The 20800-nt window shown below is 45.0% G+C and overlaps 1 protein-coding gene across 1 annotated transcript; it reads right to left on the bottom strand.

Moving 5' to 3' along the window:
- Positions 1–467: 467 nt before the first annotated feature.
- Positions 468–18804, bottom strand: TNFRSF1A (TNF receptor superfamily member 1A). The gene is made up of 10 exons (XM_054054569.1): positions 18647–18804; positions 7734–7935; positions 7296–7424; positions 6847–6990; positions 4685–4766; positions 4303–4370; positions 3977–4099; positions 3594–3631; positions 2610–2772; positions 468–2040 (listed from the first exon to the last, which is right to left on the bottom strand). Exons 1-10 carry the CDS (start codon positions 18683–18685, stop codon positions 1739–1741), a joined length of 1290 nt encoding a protein of 429 aa, XP_053910544.1. The 5' UTR covers positions 18686–18804; the 3' UTR covers positions 468–1738.
- Between the last annotated feature and the right edge of the window lie 1996 nt (positions 18805–20800).

Here is a 20800-nt window from a genome sequence, read left to right on the forward strand (position 1 = left end):
GGAAGAAATGTTTTCCTGTGAGGGTGGGGAGACACTGACACGGGTTGCCCAGAGAAGCTGTGGCTGCCCCATCCCCGGAGGTGTTCGAGCCCAGGTTGGATGAGGCTTTGAGCAACTTGATCCAGTGGGAGGTGTCCCTGCCCATGGCAAGGGGTGTAACTGAATGGGCTTTAAGGTCCCTTCAAACCATTCTGTGATTCTACAATCCCCTTCAACTTGAACAGCTGAAAAGACCTGCAACAGGATTTAATTTGTCCTACTGCCTGCCTTCAGCCAGCTTCCTGTCACTTAGGACAGCTCAAAAGTTCATAAAATCTTGTTTTTTAAAAAACAAAAACCATGAGACCATCAAGCAGCCCACTCTTGCATTCCACTTTTCCACTTGTGGATGTTATTCTCCTTTCTCTGTCCACACCCACAGTCACAAAAAATGGTTGTTATGGACAAAACCAGAAAGAAGGCAGAGATGAAAATACAAATTTTAATTCAGAGCATTTAGTGTATATACAAAAAGTTTCTCTCTGGTCAAGAGGAGAGAGATTAAAAATGATCCACATTACAAATGTGTGGACAACCTGCACCTGATGCAGGCTAATTGAGTTTTGCTACTTCTGCTTCACCCAGAGTAACACCCATGAGAAAGGGATGGCGAGAGCCTGGAGATGGGACCGAAGGGCTCTCACACCCAAGTAGCAATCACAGTCCAAGAAGTAGTGTGAAGTTATTCAACAGTTGCTAAAAAATATAGCTGTATCTATGTACATATACACAGTCCCATTTGCAGTTAGATTAGAGCCAGCTAAATTGCTCAGAGAGAGAGAAGCAGGTAGGCAGAAGCCTACCGTCCTGTGTGCAAGCACGGATTTGCAGAGGTGCTCATGCTACAAGGTACATAGGTACCGTCTTGCCCAGACAGAGGTACGCATTCCCTTCCCCTGTGCACTTGGACAAACACACAGGCAGGGTTTTTGTTAATGCTATCTTACATGGCTTTTAGGTACAGACAAAAAAAACTTGAGGGAAAAAAAGCACCAACCCTCTCATCTGACTCATTGGCTCAGAATCCTTATTGCTCTTGAGCCTGAGGAAAATGGGGATGTGGAAAGGATACCGTCCCCCCGTTTCTCTCACAGCCATCACCTTTGCATCTCCGTGATTCTCTTGCCACAGCAATAACTGATTGATGCCGAAAGGGGGCAATCCTCTCCTGCTCCCAGAAATAGGCACATCCTCCCACCACTTCCCTTGAGTCAGATTGAGCAATCAAAGGGCTGCAATGTGAGCCAGTTCAGCTGTCCGATCTTGCAGAAAAATAGATTTGCAAGAACTAAGCAAGTACTTTACCATCTGAACAACCAGCTTAACCAAGTCACCCTACAAGTTTACTGACCACACGGTGGGTGTAGTAGCTTTTTCAACAACAACTCCTTCGTAGATCAACAACTCATCAAGTCACTCTGAGCATCTGTTTTCATCTTAAGAGTCCACAAAAAATTTCTTTTGAGGTTCTTGTCCTCCTTGTGAAAGCCGAGACCTGTCTTGGTTTAAATGTGCTGAACTACATGGTGGCTGAGAAGCAAACCTCAGCCTTCCTCCAGCATCATCCACTGCTGTCTCCCAATAAACCCAGTTGAGAAGTGTTAGAAAGGTAGGAGGTATGGGAAAGGGAAGACAGGATAGGAAGGGAGTTACAATTGTCTCTTAAAGTCACAGTGAGGGTGACTAAAGCAGAAATAGATTAAAGATGGCTGTGGATGCTGCAAGGTAGTGGAGAGTTCTGGTGTAGCAAAGCCTCTTGAATAGCTTCACTGCAGCCACTCAGCTCCATCTGATTAAGAACACAACTGATGTGCTCCACAGTTGCAGCATGGCCCATCTGCAGTTGCCACAGTCTAAGCATTTCATACTGTGCATCTCGTAAACGCCGATGCTCCATCTCAATTCGCTCTAGATCGTAGTCACTCAGACCCAGACGCCTCACAAACTCTTTCCACCGAGATGGCGGTACGTGATCCACCACAGTGTAGAGAATAGCAGGGTCTGTAAAAAGAGAAGAAATAGCGTGAGAATGAGGATTCTGCAGCCTCGAGGAGAACATGAATAATCCAGCATCAGACAGTGTCTCAGGATCATGCATTGCCTCTTCTATTCAAGTGTTCTACAGAGTGGTCACACAGACTCATGCAATGTCCAGACTTGCCCTTATTTCTCAAAAAGTCAATGGGAATGTTTCCATATGCTCTTAAGTAGGTTATAAGCAGAGCTGAGCACACATGTTTATGGCCTTGCTGCCACACATTCCTGCCAAAAGAATGCACTGGGTCACCATCGCAGAGGCATTAAGACTGACAGCACATCATCACATATGACAATCCATCTTGCTAGTAGGGAAAAGGAACCACAGAAGGGCCTTGGGTAAACGTTCAGCAAATACAGACAGGCTCATAGGCTCTGGGCATGCTTCTGCCTTTGTACTGTGCCATGCGTGAAGTAGACACACAGCTCATGTACACCAGGTAAGGTCTGTCCAAGATCCTCCTAGTCACATCTGCATAATCAGGTTCTCATTTGCCTGGGAAACAAGGGAAGGATGGGCAAGTTTCACTTACTGTCTGGAAGCTGTGTCTTTCTGGCAGGTCTGACACAGTCTGGTAACTCATGTGAACTTTGCGGCAGAGGTGCAGGTGGTGGTGGTGATGCATTGACTAACAATTCCATTTCCTTCTGGGACTCGGGAAGAAGGATGGAAATTTCATTTCTTTTTACGTCAACCTAAAAGACACATTTTCTTAGTACAGAATCACCCAGTGCAGCATAATACATCTGTCTCCTGCAAGGAACCGCTGGCTTTATATACTAAAATCTATCCAAGATACGTGAGGAGCAGGTACTGAGGTTTTAATTCTTCCCAGGTGCCTTGTTTGAGCAGAAGGCACCAAACATTTCTTTTCAGCATAATCCAAGGAGTTTAACTCTCTTTTGGCATCAAAAAAAGGGTAGTCTCAAAAAAATATTTCCTTATAAAAATCAGGTAAGGCTGGGACCTGAGATCACCACCATTCTAGAAGCTCCACATGCCACTTTTCCCATCAGCCTTCTCTGTAAGGCTGTGGAAACACCATCTCAGCTATTGCTTGGGCCCTCTTAATTGCACAGCAACATTGGACCTGAGAGAACAATGTGAAACAGCACTGAGGTCCTTGTGGGGTCAAGATCTGAAATGAAGTAAAATTAGTTAAATTTCCCCAAGGTTGGGGTATATAGGGAGAAAAAGGATTAGGGACCAGCTATCTGCAGGGGAAAAAAAAAAAAAAAAGAAAAAGAAAAAGAAAAAGAAAAAGAAAAAGAAAAAGAAAAAGAAAAAAAGAGCAAAGAGCCAGAAGTTTGAAAAGCAGCCTCTAGAAGAGGGGAAGTAAACTGTTAATGGCTCCACCCTCTACGGGAAAAGACTTCTGAATTAAGCAGCTCTATTGCTCAGCTTATTTGAAAATACAAGGCCTGAAAACAGCTCATGGGGGAAAATGTTACTCTGGATCCCAGGTTAGCATAGTTGAAAGCAGAAGGAAAGCTCTTCTACCCATCATCTTGCTCACCTCACATGCTGGCTCCTTGGTTGTCTGTGGCAAAGAAACTTGAAAGAAAAAGAGAAAGCGTAAGTTATTTTCATTTCCTGTAGTCCCAGAGAAAACAGGAAAGTAGCTATTCGCAATCCTGCCCTCAGAAAGGCTTTACAGCAAAATGCAGGCATCCCAGCACTGAGCTCATATGTACTTCCAGTCACAGTTATGGGCATAGGTGCAGAGTTGTAAGAATTGCACCAATAAACTCAGCCATTGAGTTCTCATGTTCCTCCGGCCTTGCGGCAAAGCAGAGCAACAGGATCCCACTTTTTCCCATCACACGGGCACACATACACAAACACACAGAGAATTATGTCTGTCCCAATTAACATCACTGCATATGCTGCTTTACTTACCACAGGAGTAGAAAGATGATGCTATAGCATTTTCCTGGATCAGCTTCACTAGTTTATTCACAATGTAGACAACAGAGATAACTCCAAATATTGCAACGATAATGCCAAGGATGAGGGTCCCATCTGGACAGAAGGGAGAGGGCAAATAAGTGAGCAAGGAAAAGGTAAGAGCTAGAGGAAGAACAGCAAGGGAAGACATGCAGATGGTAGGGAGAAAGAGAATAATGGTTTGAGAAAGTGGAGAAAATGACACTTTACAAAAGGCATTAACAGAACAAAAGCCCACACTGACGATTCCACTGCTCCTCAGTTCCCCCAGAACTCACTCAGCCCCGATGAAGCCGGTGAAGTAGTCACTGGGCTATGACACTGCAAGCAATCTTCCCCAATGCAGCTGAAAGAGCAAATCAGAGAGGTGACCATGCATGAAATGAAACACCAGCCATTTCTGACAATCCTAAATAACAGACAAGTCAAGATCAGCCTTCAAAGCAGAGCAATACAGTGTAGCTACTGACTTTGGGTTCTTGGTGGGCTGACAAAAGCAGCACTGGCAGAGGAGAAGAGGCAATTGCCCCACAAAGGCAGAATGCTGTAAAGTCACATCAAAATGGACAGAACTTTGAGAAAAATTTCTTCCCTCTGTGAGGCTTGTGTCTGCTATCTCTCCTACTCTATGGAGGAGCATATAGAGGAAAAGAAGCTCACCTGTTGCAAGGCTTGCAAATGTTACTAAGTGTCAGGAAGAATCCAGGTTTACACCTGCAAATTGTGTCTTTGTTCTTCGAACCTGTAGAGAAAAGAAGAAACCCTTGCCATACTCTGGACAGAGAAGAAAATAAAAGGAGAGAAATCCACTCCAAGATGGGCGGGAGATTATCCCTCTTTGAGGCTGGAGTACTACTACTGAAGAAGAGAAAGAGGATGCAGTCCAGTATTGGAGGTGGTTAAAAATAATAAAAAATAAGGGTACTGGTTCAAAAGAGCTTGCACTGCTCTGAACACCTTGCTAGTAATCACTAAAAGACTAACTTTTGTTTATACCAAATACAATAAAAGAACTTGTATTAAGTAAAAGATCAAAATCTGATGTAAGGAACATCTTGGACATCTAGACTAAAGGATGACATATTAGATCAGGCATTGTCATCAACATCAGCAATTTGACAGAGAAACACAGGGGGGAAGTGTCCTTAGAGCAGACAACAACTCACTGAATATGCACAGTAGAAAACTTCTATGATGCAATCACATGTAACTTTATTAATAACCAATCACTTGTAGAGGGAAGTACGAATTCATTTTGTAATTTTTGTAATAAATTGAGTGTGGAGGCTCCGGTCCGGTGTGCTTGATTTGTAGAACGCCAGCGAGCACCCAGACCTGTGCAACTCTGAAATAAAATCAATGTCTCAATTTGGCATGCGAGGTTGGCTATTTGCAAGCCAGGTAATGAATCTGACTTTTCAGACAACAGTACTACTACCCAGATAGGTCAGGGACCTCTGTAGTGGCTTGGAAAGAGGCTACAGTGCAGCTGAAGCTGGTCTAATGGATATTGACAGTTCCAGTGCAAAAGCGAGGAAAGTCACTCAAGTTCAAGCGTGACAGGAAGGCAAAATCACATTAGTCAGGCAAAGATGAGGGAGAAGTGGTCCCTGAGCAGCTGGGAGTGGTGAGGAAGTTCAGTTCAGAGCAGGGAGAAATCATTTCAAGCCATGGGACACCTATCCACTCTTGTGATCTGCTATGCTGTGAATGGAAGGGGTAAGAAATAAGATATTGCTTCTAAGCAAGTCACAGTATAGAGACAGAGTAGCACAGGCATGGGAAGGAGCAGACAAGAGTGGTGACGAAGTTGCACCAGGGGAAGAAAAAAGCTATTAGAACAAGTAGCACTCATGCTGCGGCAACCAAGGGACAGGACTAAAACAGTTCTACATCAGCCAAGAGGGAAGGAAATTGCTTCAGGGCAGTACATGACGACCCTTGAGGACAGGCATAAGCATGGAAACCACAACAGCGAAAGATTACCAAGCACCAGAGAGAAAACACTCACCAGTGAGACAGCAAACCTCACACTAGGAAGGGTACGAGATGGGCGAGGGATCAGAAGAAGCCGAATTCACAGAGAAGAAAACAACATTGTAAGGAACATTTAAGGGACATGAACAGAAAAAGATTAGAGCACAAAGTGCAGGGCAGCAAGCAGTATTTGGTTAAGATCTCCAGTTCCTGAGTGGAGATGAGGCAGCCTGTGACAGCTAACGTGGGTGTTTCTCCCAGACACCTGCACCATCCCCAGGTCACACTAATGCAGTTCAGCATTACCGTAGCAGCTCTTTAGTTTACAACACTGCACAGTATACTGTGGTAGTTCAACAACCAACTGGCAAGCAGTTCACCTGGACACTGGGACCAGCAGTATTTTCAGCCATTGTGCTAAGAGTGCTTCCAGCAGTTGTTGAGGGAAATGCAACGAGCATTGGGAGAGATATCCACCCGAAGACAAAAAAGGAAGGAGTAAGGGGAAAATCTGCCCTAGAGCATAAAGACCTTGCTTCATTACACGCAAGGCAGATGTACCAAAATTAAGTAGAAAATATTTCCTTACAACAGCCAAAACCAAGAAACCATGAAAGGACAAAAGGAAGGTGGGAACTGTGGTAGAAAACTGGGGCTGATGCCTTAGCGGGCAAAAAAATGGCAATCCTTCCGGGGAAAGAGGGCAGGCAAAACCAAGAGCTGTTCCAAAACTACAATCAGTTCAGGGCGAGGTGTTGCAACATGTCAGAAAGTGAACAGAGGGTTGCTGATGTCTACTTTAGTTCAGTATGTCCATACTGGAGCCATATCCATGCCATACTCACAGTTGGCAATAATCCCATTGGTACACAGTCTGCAGTTCCTACACTGGAAAAGATCAGGCAGGCCAATCTGATATTGATTCTTCCGACAGCCACATACGGTATCTTGCTTTGGGGTGCAGGGGGTCTCTACTATCTGCTGGAATTCTGAGGAAAGGAAAAATGGTTAGTCTAACCTTTTCCCTCACCTCCAGCTGAAAGTGCTGTTACGACAACAGGTATTGTTATGCCCTAATATTCCCAGAGAAAGGCCAAAAAGGCCTGCAAACTGCATCTCAGATTGTAGTAATTTGGTAACCCTTATTCCTGCTGTCCCCAACCCCTTCCCATACACTGTCCTTCTGCTCATTCAATTGCCTACTCTTTCAAGTTTCGTCACTCACCTTGCAATCCCCTTCAGCCCCCCACCTGCCACTACCACCCTTTTTCCTCAGCTTGTGTAGATAACTTACCTATACGGCAACGCGTACACTGGAAGCATTTAGACATAGTGTTATCAACAGCCGTGAAGGTGCCATTAGCACACGGAAGACAGACAGGCGCCTGCCCAGGCCCCTCACAGTCTTTTGCCTTGTAGGTACCTACAAGAAAAATCACTTAGCAGAGCTCTGACAGGAAGGCAAACACATTGTCTTAGGGAGGATGGGAGTCACTGATTCCTCAGAGAAATCCTGGAGTTCATGGCATCAAGACTTAATATGCTTCCTCTTGCCAGTGTGAAGGACACTCACTGACAGCCCAAGAGACAAGAAAAGAGAATTTATCTGGGTAGGGACAGGTACTAAGGAAGTGAGCCCTGATGTAGCTGTAAGACAGAGACAGTTTGAGAGTGCAGAGACAGGGAAATGCCTCTAAGGTGAAGGTCACATTACTGTGCTTATTTTACGTACCTGCATGGCACCTCATGCAGCAGTGGGTCTTTCTGGGATGTAGGTATTGTCCTAATTGACACTGCACCTGCCTCTTTTCTCTCCTCAAGTGGTTAGAGGGGTCTCTTCCATCCAAAGCTACCCGATGGACTTGCAGTGCATATGGCACTGGATCAGTTTCTACAGATTCCTTCATCAACACACAGATAAATGTTAGCATAACCTGTAAAGGCAGAGGAAAAGGAAGAGAGAGAAAGAGCAACAAGGTGAGAAAACATCATATCCCCAGCAGACTGCACAACTACCTTCAGCGCTTACAATGAAAGCTTTATATAACAACAAGTTCAATCAACTTCACTAATTCCGGTATCAGGACCCTCCACTGACAAAGGTGTGTGGGGAGATTATTTACTAAAAATAAAAACCTCCAACAAACCTGGCATCTATGTTATCGATATGCCAAACAATGGTCTCTATGACAAACTGGTTGTATATAAAGAAAATACAGAGCGCGCTCTGCAGTTTACACACAGAATGCCTTGAAAATGCTGCAGCTTGCAAGAAAGTTACTCAAGAGCATAGGAATGTTTTTATTAAGGAAGGCAGTAAGACTGCCCATCTAGAAACAGTTCCAGAGACAAATGCACCCAGTACTCACAGCTCTACTGAATTAATAAACCAGATGGGAAGTTTGGAATAAGAAGACAGAGGAGGATCTCACCACATGCAAAGTACAGAAACACTTCCAAAACTCTTCCTGAACAAGCCAGCCCCAGAGACGTGGGAAAGTTAGGTTTTCAGCTTCTCCCCCTGTCAAATGTACATCTTCCCCTTTAAACTGCAGCTGTTAACATTTAGTCCAAACAGCCTGCCACAAAAATGTGAACTTTTCTCCTCTTCTAAAAATTCCTTTACGATTTACTTGCCATTTTTAACTTTGAAGATGACTTGTCAAGAATTTTAACAGAAACATTAAGATTGGCATGACTGCAGTATGATTGTAAGAACGTGTGTGTGTGTGTGTGTGTGCATGCGTGCACACACGCATGCGTGTGTACACATCCATGGGAAGGAACGGCAGAGCCGAGGCTTAAAAGAACAGCCTGTACCAACAAGGAAGGACAATGATTCCCTGGACATTGTTTTCAGGACACTATTCCCAGCAGCAAAATTGAGAAATGTGCTCTTTATGTCATGGCCAAAAGGTCTACACTCTGGTAAGACCAAAGCATAGATGACTCATCATTAAAGACATTTCAAACATGCCTTCAGCCAAGGAAAAAGCAAGATTTATGGAGCCTGAAGTCCACAAGTTTCTACAGCAAAGGCCCATCCCATATCAGCTGATAACTCCTGAAAGGAATGATGGACTTATCCAAAAGCTAGTTTGTGGTGCCATGAAGAACCGCAGCAATGCAATGAAGACCTGACAGCCGGTATCCCTCATCATCTGCATTGCACACAAATGATCCTGGCCACACCATCTGGACATACATGCGTTGGTGCTCCTGAGTATGTCATGGAGAACCATAAAATGGTTTAGGTTGGAAGGAAACTTAAAGATCACCCAGTTCCAACCCCTCCTGCCACTGGGTCACGTTGCTCAAATCCTCATCCAACCTGGCCTTGAAAACCTCCAAGGATGGGGCATCCATGATTTGTCTGGATAACCTGTGCCAGGGCCTCACCACCCTCACAGGAAAACATCTCTTCCTAATGTCTAATCTAAATCTCCCCTGTTTCAGCTTAAAAACATTACCCCTCATCCTATCCCTGTGCTGATAAAGAGCACCTCCCCAGCTTTCCTGTAGCCTCCTTTCAGTGCTGGAAGGCTGCTCTAAGGTCTCCCTGAGCTTTCTCTTCTCAAGGCTGAACAACCCCAACAATCTCAGCATGTCCATGGGAGGTGCTCCAGCCCTCTGATCATCTTCATGGCCTCCTCTAGACTCGCTCCAACAGATCCATGTCTTTCCTGTGTGGAGGACTCTAGAACTGAACGAAGTACTCTAGAACTGAACAAATTACTTCAGGTGAGGTCTTACAAGAGCAAAGCAGAAGGGCAGAATCCCCTCTCTCGCCTGCTGTAGCCCTTCTTTTGATGCAGCTCAGGATACAGTTGGCTTTTCGGGCTGCAGGTGCACATTGCCAGCTCATGTTGAGCTTCTCATACACGAGCACCCTCAAGTCCTTCTCTTCAGGGTTGCTCTCCATCCCTGTAGTCTATGCATCAGATCGTGTAAATTCATGAAAATCAACTTTTTTCTTCAAACAAATACCACCCTGCCCCATCCATACAATCTCACACAGAGTTTTATTACACTGAATTCCCTACATTGTAATGTTTTCCCAGCTTGCTTTTTTGAAAGTGGTAAGATGCTTAACTGTCCAGGCAAAGCTTCAGAGTTCTGTTTCTTTTTGCTTTTTCAGCTAGGAGAGTTATAGCAAAAGCACAGTAAACCAGCAAGGGTAAACCACAACGCTGATACCTATGTTGTGGTTGCAAGCTTAAGAAAGGATATGCAAAATGAGATGGCTATGGTAGCCCCACGCTGCCCTGTTTCTCCCTCAAAATTAAAGCCTTGGGTAAGAAAGGTACATACATGAAAGCAACCTAAAACCTCAAGGACAGGACTTTACAACTCTGACAAAGCAAAACCCCCATTTTTCTGAGAGGTCTGACATACAAAGATATATTCAATAGACTAAATATCAAAATGTTGAACAAGAAAAAAGGAATCAGATATCTAAACAGCTATCTTTTCAGACTTAATTAGCTGACCACAGGATAAATGCGAGCACTCCAAAAACAACTCAGTATAGAAATAAAACTCAATTTCAGCAGTTGATAGTCTAACCAGATTGCTTGCTCGCAGGAGAACAGGTAAAAGACCATTCACTCAGATGGTCTGACAGCAACAATAAAAATTCCTGTACCTCTAGCCAACAATTATTCCCTGGACAAGGAAATGTATACAGCCAGCTGATAAGGCAGACAAGTCAGCAATAGAAATAACAGAGGAAAGCATCAAAGATCAAGCCAAAAATACACAGAAGATTGGTCAGATACACCTTCAAAACCAGCAGAAAACAGGATAGGTGTTTTCAGTTTTTCAGATGAAGTGAAAGTGTGTCTGTAAGTATAATTAAACAAGATTTAATAGACTATTACTGATCAAAATCTGAGGAACGGAGAGTCACAGACCACAGGTGACTCATAAACCAATGACTCGCCCTTCCAGAAAAACTATTCACAAGGCAGAAAAAAAAAAAAACCTTAAACCATCTTAAGTAACTTCCAAAGCCATTCCATCTAGTCCAACTGCCTGACCATTTCAGGGCTGACCAAATTAAAGCATGTTATTAAAGGCATTGTCCAAATCCCTCTTAAACACTGTCAGGCTCAGGGCACCAACCACCTCTCTAGGAAGCCTGCTCCAGGGTCTGACCACCCTCTCAGTAAAGAAATGCTTTCTAATGTCTGGCCTACACCTTCCGTGGCACAGCTTTGAACCATTCCCATGTGTCCTGTTACTGGATGCCAGGGAGAAGAGACCAGCACCTCCCTTGCCACACCTCCTCCTCAGGAAGCTGCAGAGAGCAATGAGGTTGCCCCTCTCAGCCTCCTCTTCTCCAGACTAGACAAGCCCAAAGTCCTTCACCATTCCTCACAGGACGTGTCTTCCAGCCCTTTCACCAGCTCTGTTGCCCTCCTCTGGACACATTTCAGGACCTTCACATCCTTCTTAAATTATGGGGCCCAGAATTGCACACAATATTCAAAGTGAGGCCTCACCAATGCTGAATACAGCTGGATAATCACCTCATTTGACCGGCTGGTTATGCTGTGTTCGATGCACCCCAGGATGAGGTTTGCCCTCTTGGCTGCCAGGCGCTGCTGACTTGTACTGAGCCTGCTGTCGACCAGCATCCCCAGGTCCCTTCCTGCATGGCTACTCTCCAGCCACTTCTCTCCCAGTTTATACTTGTGCCTGGCATTATTCCATCCCAGATGCAGAACCCAGCATTTTAATTTGCTAAATTTCGTCCTATCCTGTGCTCCATATCCTCCTGCAAGGCCTCTTGTCCCTCAGGGGAGTCAAAGCACCTGCCATTATGGTATCACCAGCAAACCTGCTAAGGGCACATTCAACTCCTGCACCCAGATCATTGATAAATATATAGAACAGGGCTGGCACTGGAATTAAGCCCTGAGGAACACAGCTGGTGACCAGTCACCAGCAAGATGTGGCCCTATTTACCAAGAACTGCAGCATCAAGTAATTGCTAACAGCTCAACAAGGCAAAGTTCAGAAGTCTTCTACAACTTGAATACAGTGATTGTCCATTTCTAGATTTACAACATGCTCCGATTCCACTCACCAGGAGAAAGAACGAGTACCCACTAACCAATGCTCCATAGAAAAGTGGACAGCATGTGCTAACTAAGGTGAGCGATAATTCAAATCACCAAACCACATCACGCACACCAGTGATTCACGTTTTCAGCAAGCGGGGACTGCCCAAGAAAGAAAAGAGTCAGCAGAAATACTAGGTTTTACTTCTGAAACTAATGCAGACATAAACAAAGCAAGGCAGATGAACACCAGAATGCTGCTTCCTTAAACTGTTCCACCCCTCTGGGTGACAGCTATGGGCCACGCACATTCTCCTCGGCCTAGTTCTTTCTCATGTCTCATGCTAGCGCCTACCTGTCTGATAGCTACAGTGGAAAAAAAAAACACACTAAACAAGCCCAAAAGCTCTTCTACACAAAGTTCTGGCAGCTTAGACAGGAGTTAGGAACTTGCACTATCTTCAACATCAATTATTCTTGAATTACTACCACCACTACAATTCACACCCTTGCTGCTGCTTATGCCTTACCAGAGCACACAGACAGAACCGCAAGTGAGTGACATCTCCACAGAAGTAAGTCAAAGAAACAGCAAAGATAAGTGAAGAATGCAGCAAGAAAGATGAGGAGGGTGGAATTAAGAAAGGACTTTTGAAAGCACTGTTCTCAGGCCAAGGAGAATGAAGGCACAGTATCTGAAACATGGGGACAGCACAGGGAAGTGCAGCAGATCAGAGCTACTGTATTATCACCAGCCAACATCCACAAGACTAGGAAATACCAAATGACTCTGCATGGATGGTTTGGGTTGTAAGGGACCTTAAAGATCATCAAGTTATGATGCTGCAGCTCTGTATCATGGACTTTGCCCTCCCTGTGCAGAGCTGTAGCCCTGCCGCTACCTGCAAGGCTCCTCACCCTCAGGACAAAGGGTGGAGGAAGCAGCTACAGTGACACGCAGGTGTGAGTATGATGGGAAAGGGAGGGTGGAGAGAGCTCTGTTGGGAGCAAGACTCCCCTCTTCTAGAAAGCCAGTGGATGTCTAGAGTTGTCCAGAGTGAATCAATGCTGGTCACAGAAATCAAACTGAGTGGGAAGGGGGATTAAACAGCTGCGAAGCAACTCCTGCCCCGACACGTGGGGCCTTGAGATCCCATGCCTGTTCACTCAGCTAACAGGAATGCAATCCTTGCTCTAGTAGATGCTCGGGTATTAATATTCCAAACAATGCAACCAGTATTGCCCCTCACTAAGCTAATGTTTAAAATAGCTCCAAATTAACCATCTCTAGAGTTTAGTTCTCTTTAATACAAAAGAATAAAACTGACAATTTCAGAATAAAATGATCTTATAAATCCAGTTGTGCTGTTAAAATCCAGATATTAAGAGGCTTACTCCTTTTTTTGTACACACCTAACACATTCATCATGTAATAAAGTGTTTCTCCATCAACAACTCATTCAACCACTCTCAAGAAAGTCCTCCATTTTGCAAATTCCATTTTTAAACCAAAGAACTACCTGCACATTACAAGTCATTAGAATTTCTCCAACAGTTCATAATAGAAACTTCCTTTTCTTAAAAGTTCAGCACAACACACATGCACAAGTAATCTACACATCAGTCATCTGCAAGCCTTTTTGATGAGTCATAAAAAATTAGCCAGCTTGGAAGTTCAGAAGAAAACAGAGATCCTGCTCAGAGTAATAAGCTACTAAAGAAAGCAAGGTGTAAGATTACCTTTCTGTTCTTTGACTGCTTCTGCCATTTCCAAAAGCTCATTGAGGTTTGCATTTATTTTTTATTTTGCGATACAAAGATACATGAGAAAACAAAACTTCTGCTTTACACATTGAGAAATGTATACTAAAGTAACATTTACAGGAAGCTTTTCTTGCTCACTAAAACTTAGGTCAAGAGAAGGATACAAGAGCTATTGTTATACATCTTCCATTTTATAAAGATCAGATGGAGGAAATGCTGTATCTTAGGCCTTGTATAAAATCAGGAGACTGACAACAGCTTTCACACAATGAAGAAAAGTCTTAGAAGTATTAAATTAAAAAACACTCGTGATTTAGCTATTAAGATCATGAATGTTACATCATACAATGTGTGTATATAAAGTTAGAAGTTTTAATTTGGTATTAGCAGAGATAAAAAAGAGGGTGTGAAATAGTGGGTGACCACAACCATCAGACAATAACTTTGACTTGTCAAACAAGTCCCAAACACGCAACACTCCAGTAGCTCACGTGCCTGTGTTAAGGGCTGACTTCAACAGCACAGCTGTACAGCCTTGCATCAGAACGCTGTTGGAGCAAGAGCTGCGAGATGGCTCAGTGAGGGACTCCCCCTTCAATCCCAAACTGATTTTCAGCTGGGCATGAGCCCTTGGCCCTGCCCACACTGTGCCACAGCCAGGCACACATCAGTGACTCACTAGGTGAAATTTAAGAGTTGGGTAAGCGTCATATGCCAAGTCCTACTCATTGGACCTGACATTCTCTTGTTGGTTTTAATAGAGAAATGCAGTGACATTGCTTTGAGATGCGCTTTCTACTGTCAGGTTCCGAAGACTACCATAGAAAGATCTGTGTTACCAAGGATTCAAAGGAAGCCCTCGGTCATCCAGGCACAAGGACAAGATTATGGAAGAAAACATAACACATCAGCTCGAAATAAAAACAAAGCCTCTTTGTGATGAGTAAAGAAAATGCATAAGAAGTAACTAAATGACAAAATTAGTTTTACCCCACAAAATACTGCTAATGCAGGAAATTGATTACTTAACAAAAAGTAAGAGAAAGGAATTCAAACTGAAAATGCTTATTACTCCTGAGAACTTAAATTACCATATAATTGAAAGTGGCGCAGACCCAGATATCAACATGTTCCACTGTGGACTGCCATCAAAAACAGAAATTAAAATTAGATTAATAAGTAGGCAAAAAGTGGAATGAACTTGGTTGGACAAAGCAATCAGAAATGCAAACAAATGCTATGAATCACTAGGAAAAGATCTGAGGACAAAACAGGAAGTGTTGCTATGCTGATGTATAAATCCGTCAGGACTGAATCCAGACTGTAGTTCTGCTCCTCAATCCCGAAAACATAAATTAAGCCGGATGTGATACAGAGAAAAGTAACAGGAATGATTAGTGGTACAGAACAGCTGCCATGAAAAGAATGATTGAAAACACTGCTCTGTAAAAGAGACAACTGAGCAGAGGATACTGCAGCAGGCTTTAAGTCATAAGTGCCATGGAGAAAGTGGACCGGGTTGGCTGTTCTCTGACTCTTCTAATGCAAGAACCAAGAGGCATCATATAACATAAGCACAAGACAGCTTCTATACAAATACATGGAGGCAATTTATTTTTAGCCAACACATAGCTCAGGTGTGGGACTCCCTGCCAAAATGCTGAGGGTGCCAGAAATGCACCTAGGTTCCAAAAGTGATCAGCACACCCATCAGCAGAAGGAAAAAAACACACCCAGGAGTCTGAAACATGAAGACACCATTTTGACTCAGGAATTCCTACAGCCACAGATCACCGGAAGCCAGGAATGTATTTTTATTTTTCATTGTTGTACACTTTGCCCTGTTCCAAAACCCTCGGTAGACTGTTCGCCACGACTGGAAAAAGGATGGCAGCCCAAACAGTTCTTTCTTACACTTGGTTTTCAATTTTCATATAATGTATCTTCTAACTTCAAAATTGCAGTTCCTCCCTTCCCTTCAAAAGGAATCAATGACAGAAGCACCCTTGTGGCTATTTTGTCTTTTTTCCTAGAAGACTGAACTGTCTTCAATAAAGGAAACTGCCATTCTGTTTTTCTTTTTTAATGAGACAGAAACCATACCATCCTCAGCAGAGTCAGCTGCCATTTTTTTCCCACTGTGGAAGATAGAAGTGTATGGGGAAAACACAGAGGACCTGGAAATGAGGTTAAGGTCACAGAAAAAGAGAAAACGCATGGATACAAGGTACAGGAAATTCTGAAGAATTAGAGGAAAGATAAAAGAATCAGAAAACTAGAAGGGCGGGGGGGTGAGGGAGTAAGAAAGGCCATGAGGGCAAACATAGGATGATGTGGAAAGTAAACAGAAGATTGAAGAGTAAGAATTGATAACAGTAAAAAAAAATATGATTTTACAGAAAAGATAATGATGGTGTAACTGAGAATTTGAAATGACCACATAAATAAGAGAGGAAAAATGTCTTCATAAAGAAAAATAAATCCCAATGAAGGATACTCTTCCTCCAGCATATTATTTAACCGAAGACAATATAGCAAGTTTGGGGAATCCAATGATTTTTTTGTACATTTCATTGTCAACAGTATTAGTAAGGCCGTATATAGCATCTGAATTACAAAGTATGTGCACCACTATACTTAAGTCAGAAATACACTTTTCTAGGTTTGCTAACTGCTTTGAAATTGTAAGTCAGTTATCTCAACAGCTGACATATCCTACCTAGGTCTTGAGATGGTAAGTGATCCACAGTTAAGTCAAGGTGCTCCTACTTCACTGTTTCAATTGTGTGGTCTTCCCAGTACTAGCTGTAACTCTATTACTTGGTTTTCAAAAGTTTGCAAGTGCAAAAAATATAACTTCTGGAAGTAGGTAACTTTCAGTAGGGGAGTGGCAACTTTTTGACAGCAAATTAACAATGAATTCAACATTCCAAGTCTAGTGCAGTCAAATGCAAGTGTTTGTTACTACAATGCTCAGGTATTTTGGGATAAATAGTTTGATTTTCTAACTTCTATACCAGGATTTGTATATAGCCATGCGATGATGCAAAGTGGTATCACCCCTATTGTCACAGCTTCATCACACACCTGCTGGTACTGGACAGTCATTCACCACTAGCAGTCAAATTGCTCATAAAACTCTTGTATTCCTTTTACAAGTAACTTTTTCACCCACAAAATTATCATTGAATAGAATAATTGAAGTCGGAAAAGACCTCTAAAGACCATCAACTGTCAGCCCAACACCACTGTGCCTATTAAACCATGTCCTGAAGTGCCCCGTCTACACGTTTTTTAATGCCTCCAGGGATGGAGACCCCAGCACTTCCCTGGGCAGCCTGTTCCAATGCTTCACCACTCCTACAGGAAAGAAATTTTTCCTGATATCCAATCTAAACCTCCCCTGGCATAACCTGAGGCTTGTCCTATCACTTGTTACTTGGTAGAAGAGACCAGCACCTGCCTCACCACAACGTCCTCTCAGACGGTTACAGAGAGCGACAAGGTTTCCCCTCAGCCTGCTCTTCTCCACGCTAAACACCCCCAGTTCCCTCAGCAGCTCCTCCTAAGACTTGTGCTCCAGACCCTTCATCAGCTTCATTGCCCTCCTCTGGACATGCTTCAGCGCCTCAATGTCCTTGGAGTGAGAGGCCCTAAACTGAACACAGTATTCAAGGTGTCATTTCACCAGCACCGAGAACAGGGGCACCATCACTTCCCTGCTTCTGCTGGCCACACCATTTCTGATACAAGCCAGGATGCTTTTGGCTTTCTTGGCCACCTGGGCACCCACCAGCAACCCCAAGTCCTTTTCTGATGGGCAGCTTAAAATTCGTGACCTAAGCTACCCAAGAAGGTACCTAAGGAGGATTTCCTGGCAAAGCCAACTCGCTAAAAGTAAGTCCTGTGATTTGGGGTGTAGGTGCAGCCCACTGACCTTGGTTTCATTGACCCCAGAGTGGCAATAAAGCTTGCCCTGGGACAGCAGGGCATCCACCCTCTCCCCAGCGGGATGGGATAGCGGAGCTGCGTGAGCCTGGTGGCTCGTCCTTCCCACCAGCACCAGGCTGGGAGCGGAGCGACCACAGCCCCGCTGGATCCAGGAAACTAGCCGCTGTTCCTGTAAAACCAGCTGCTTTTTCACCGACTTGGGAATAAATCCCGGCAACAGCGGAAGCGAACCCAGCGCTCTGCGGAGAGGGAAGGGAGCACCGGCAGCCTGGCCTGTCTGCACTGGAAGGGGGAAAGGGAAGGGGGGAAAGGGAAAGGGGGAAAGGGAAGAGGGGAATGGGAAGGGGGGGAAAGGGAAGGGGGGGAAAGGGAAGGGGGGGAAAGGGAAGGGGGGAAAGGGAAGGGGAGAAAGGGAAAGTGTGAAAGGGAAGGGGGGGAAAGGGAAGGGGAGAAAGGAGAGAAAGAATGGAAGGAAAGAAGGAAGGAGAGGGAAGAGGGAGAGGGAGGACAGAAAGGTGGAAAGGGAGGCAGAAAGGAGGGAGGGAAGGAGGAAGGAGAGGAGAGGAGAGGAGAGGAGAGGAGAGGAGAGGAGAGGAGAGGAGAGGAGAGGAGAGGAGAGGAGAGGAGAGGAGAGGAGAGGAGAGGAGAGGAGAGGAGAGGAGAGGAGAGGAGGAGGGAGGGAGGAAGGGAAGGAGGGAGGGAAGGAGGGAGGGAGAGAAGGAGGGAGGGAGGGAGGGAGGGAAGGAGGGAGGGAAGGAAGGAAGGAAGGAAGGAAGGAGGGAAGGAAGGAAGGAAGGAAGGAAGGACGGAGGGAAGGAGAGAGGGCCCCCGAAGCGCAGGCCCGTCCCAGAGCCGCCGCACTCACCGCGCGCAGCAAGCGGCGGGGCTGCGCCAGCCCGCCCATGGCCGCCGGCCCGCTACGAGCCCATGGCCGGGCCCCGCGCCGCCTGCCTGCCCCGAGCCGCGCGCCGAGAGCGGGACACCGCCCGCGCCCTGTCCCCGCCTCTCATGCCTCCTCCTCCCGTCCGGCCCTCTCGAGTTCTCCTCCCCTGCTCCCGTCTCCCCGTCCTTCCTTCTTTCCCCTCCTCCTGTCCTTCTCTCCCGTCTTCTCCTCTCCCGTCTTCTCCTCTCGTCCTCCCATCCCATGCTGCCGTCTCCCCGTCCTTCCCTCCCGTCTTTCCCTCCCTTCTCCCCGTCCTTCCCTCCCACTTTTTCCTCCCTTATCCCCATACTTCCCTCCCAATCTTCTCCTCTCATCTACCCATTCTTCCCTCCCATCTTCTCCTCTGTCTCCTTGTCCATCCCTCCTGTCTTCTCCTCCCATCTCCTGGTCCTTCCCTCCCATCTTCCCATACCTTGCTCCTGTCTCCCCATCCTTCCCTCCTGTCCTTCTCTCCCATCTTCTCCTCCCATCCTCCCATACCATGCTCCCGTCGCCCTGTCCTTCTCTCCCCTCCTTCCATCCTTCACTCCCATTTTCTCCTCCTATCTCCCCGTCTTTCCCTCCCGTCTGCCCATCCTTCCTTCCTTCCAGTTTTCTCTTCCCGTCTCCCCATCCTTCCCTCCCGTCTCCCCGTCCTTCCCTCCTGTCTTTTTCTCCTGTCTCCCCATCCTTCTCTCCTGTCTTTTCCTCCCATCTGTCCATCCTTCCATCCCGTCTGTCCCATCCTCCCATCTCACCATCTTTCCCTCCCATCTTCTCTTCCCATCCTCCCCGCCCATGACCACGAACCATCTGCCAGCAGGAGTTTTCCTTAAAAATCGACATGGACAAGCTGAGGAAAACCAACCCAATGTGCATTGCATGGCTAAAACTGCTAGAAAGTACACAGAAAAGGAGTCAGAGGAGGTTCACTGTCATTTTAAAATTCCATGACATATGAGTGTTTCCCTAGTCAGCCATACTTTTAATTTGAAGTTCACAGGGAATGTAACCAGGTCATTCATAGAATCATAGAATGGTTTGAGTCAGAAGGGGTCTCAAAGCTCATCCAGTTCCAGCCCTCCTGCCATGGTCAGGGACACCTTCCACTGGATCAGGTTGCTCAAAGCGTCGTCCAACCTGGCCTTGAACACCTCCAGGGATGGGGCATCCATGATTTATCTGTGCAACCTGTGCCAGTGCCTCACCACACTCACAGGAAAAAAATTCTTTCTAATGTCTAATCTAAATCTGTGCTTTTTCGGCTTAGAACTGTTACTCTTCGTCCTGTCACTGAGTTCCCTGATAAAGAGTTTTATTTTGTTGGAAGAAAATAACCACCACATCTTAACCACCTTGTCAGCAGCTAAATAATTTTAAAGAAAGGTGTTAATCAGCCAAATGTAGCATATTTCCTGTATGTATGCCCATCCTGTACTTCATTTCATTTCATTTCATTTCATTTCATTTCATTCATTTAAAATATATTCATTTCATTTAAAATATATTTTCTTGTATGCTCAAAAGAATCAGCTGCATTGACAGTGCAAATGTATCAGTGACATGTACGTATCATTGTGCATGCACTCTGCTTCATTTAACATATGCTCTTAATGACAGTGTCTAAAAAAATACAGTAAGGAATAAGTGACTTCAGGATTCTTCTCCCAAGGAACAAGCAATAGGGCAAGAAGAAATGGCTTCAAGTTGTACCAGGGGAGGTTTAGATAGGATATCAGGAAAAAAATTTCTTTAGTGAAAGAGTGGTGAAGCATTGGAACAGTCTGCCCAGGAGAGGGGTGGAGTCTCCCATCTCTGGAGGTGTTCAAAGAGCAACATGGAAACTCAGGACATGGTTTAGTAGCCACGGTGGTGTGGGGCTGATAGTTGGACAGGACGCTCTTTTCCAACCTTAATGATTTTATGATAAAGAATTCCCCTTTATTTGTTGCTGGTTAAGACCTCGTGTTGTTTCAGAACTAGTTCCACTCTTGAGTTAACACACTGCATGTGTTAGTTACCTGATCTTAACTCCTTGCCTGGTAGGGTTGATGGGAATCAGTTGTTTGATCCTGTGGGAGACAGGTAGCATGAGTG

Source organism: Cuculus canorus, chromosome 1 (assembly GCF_017976375.1).
Source record: "Cuculus canorus isolate bCucCan1 chromosome 1, bCucCan1.pri, whole genome shotgun sequence".
NCBI lineage: Eukaryota > Metazoa > Chordata > Aves > Cuculiformes > Cuculidae > Cuculus > Cuculus canorus.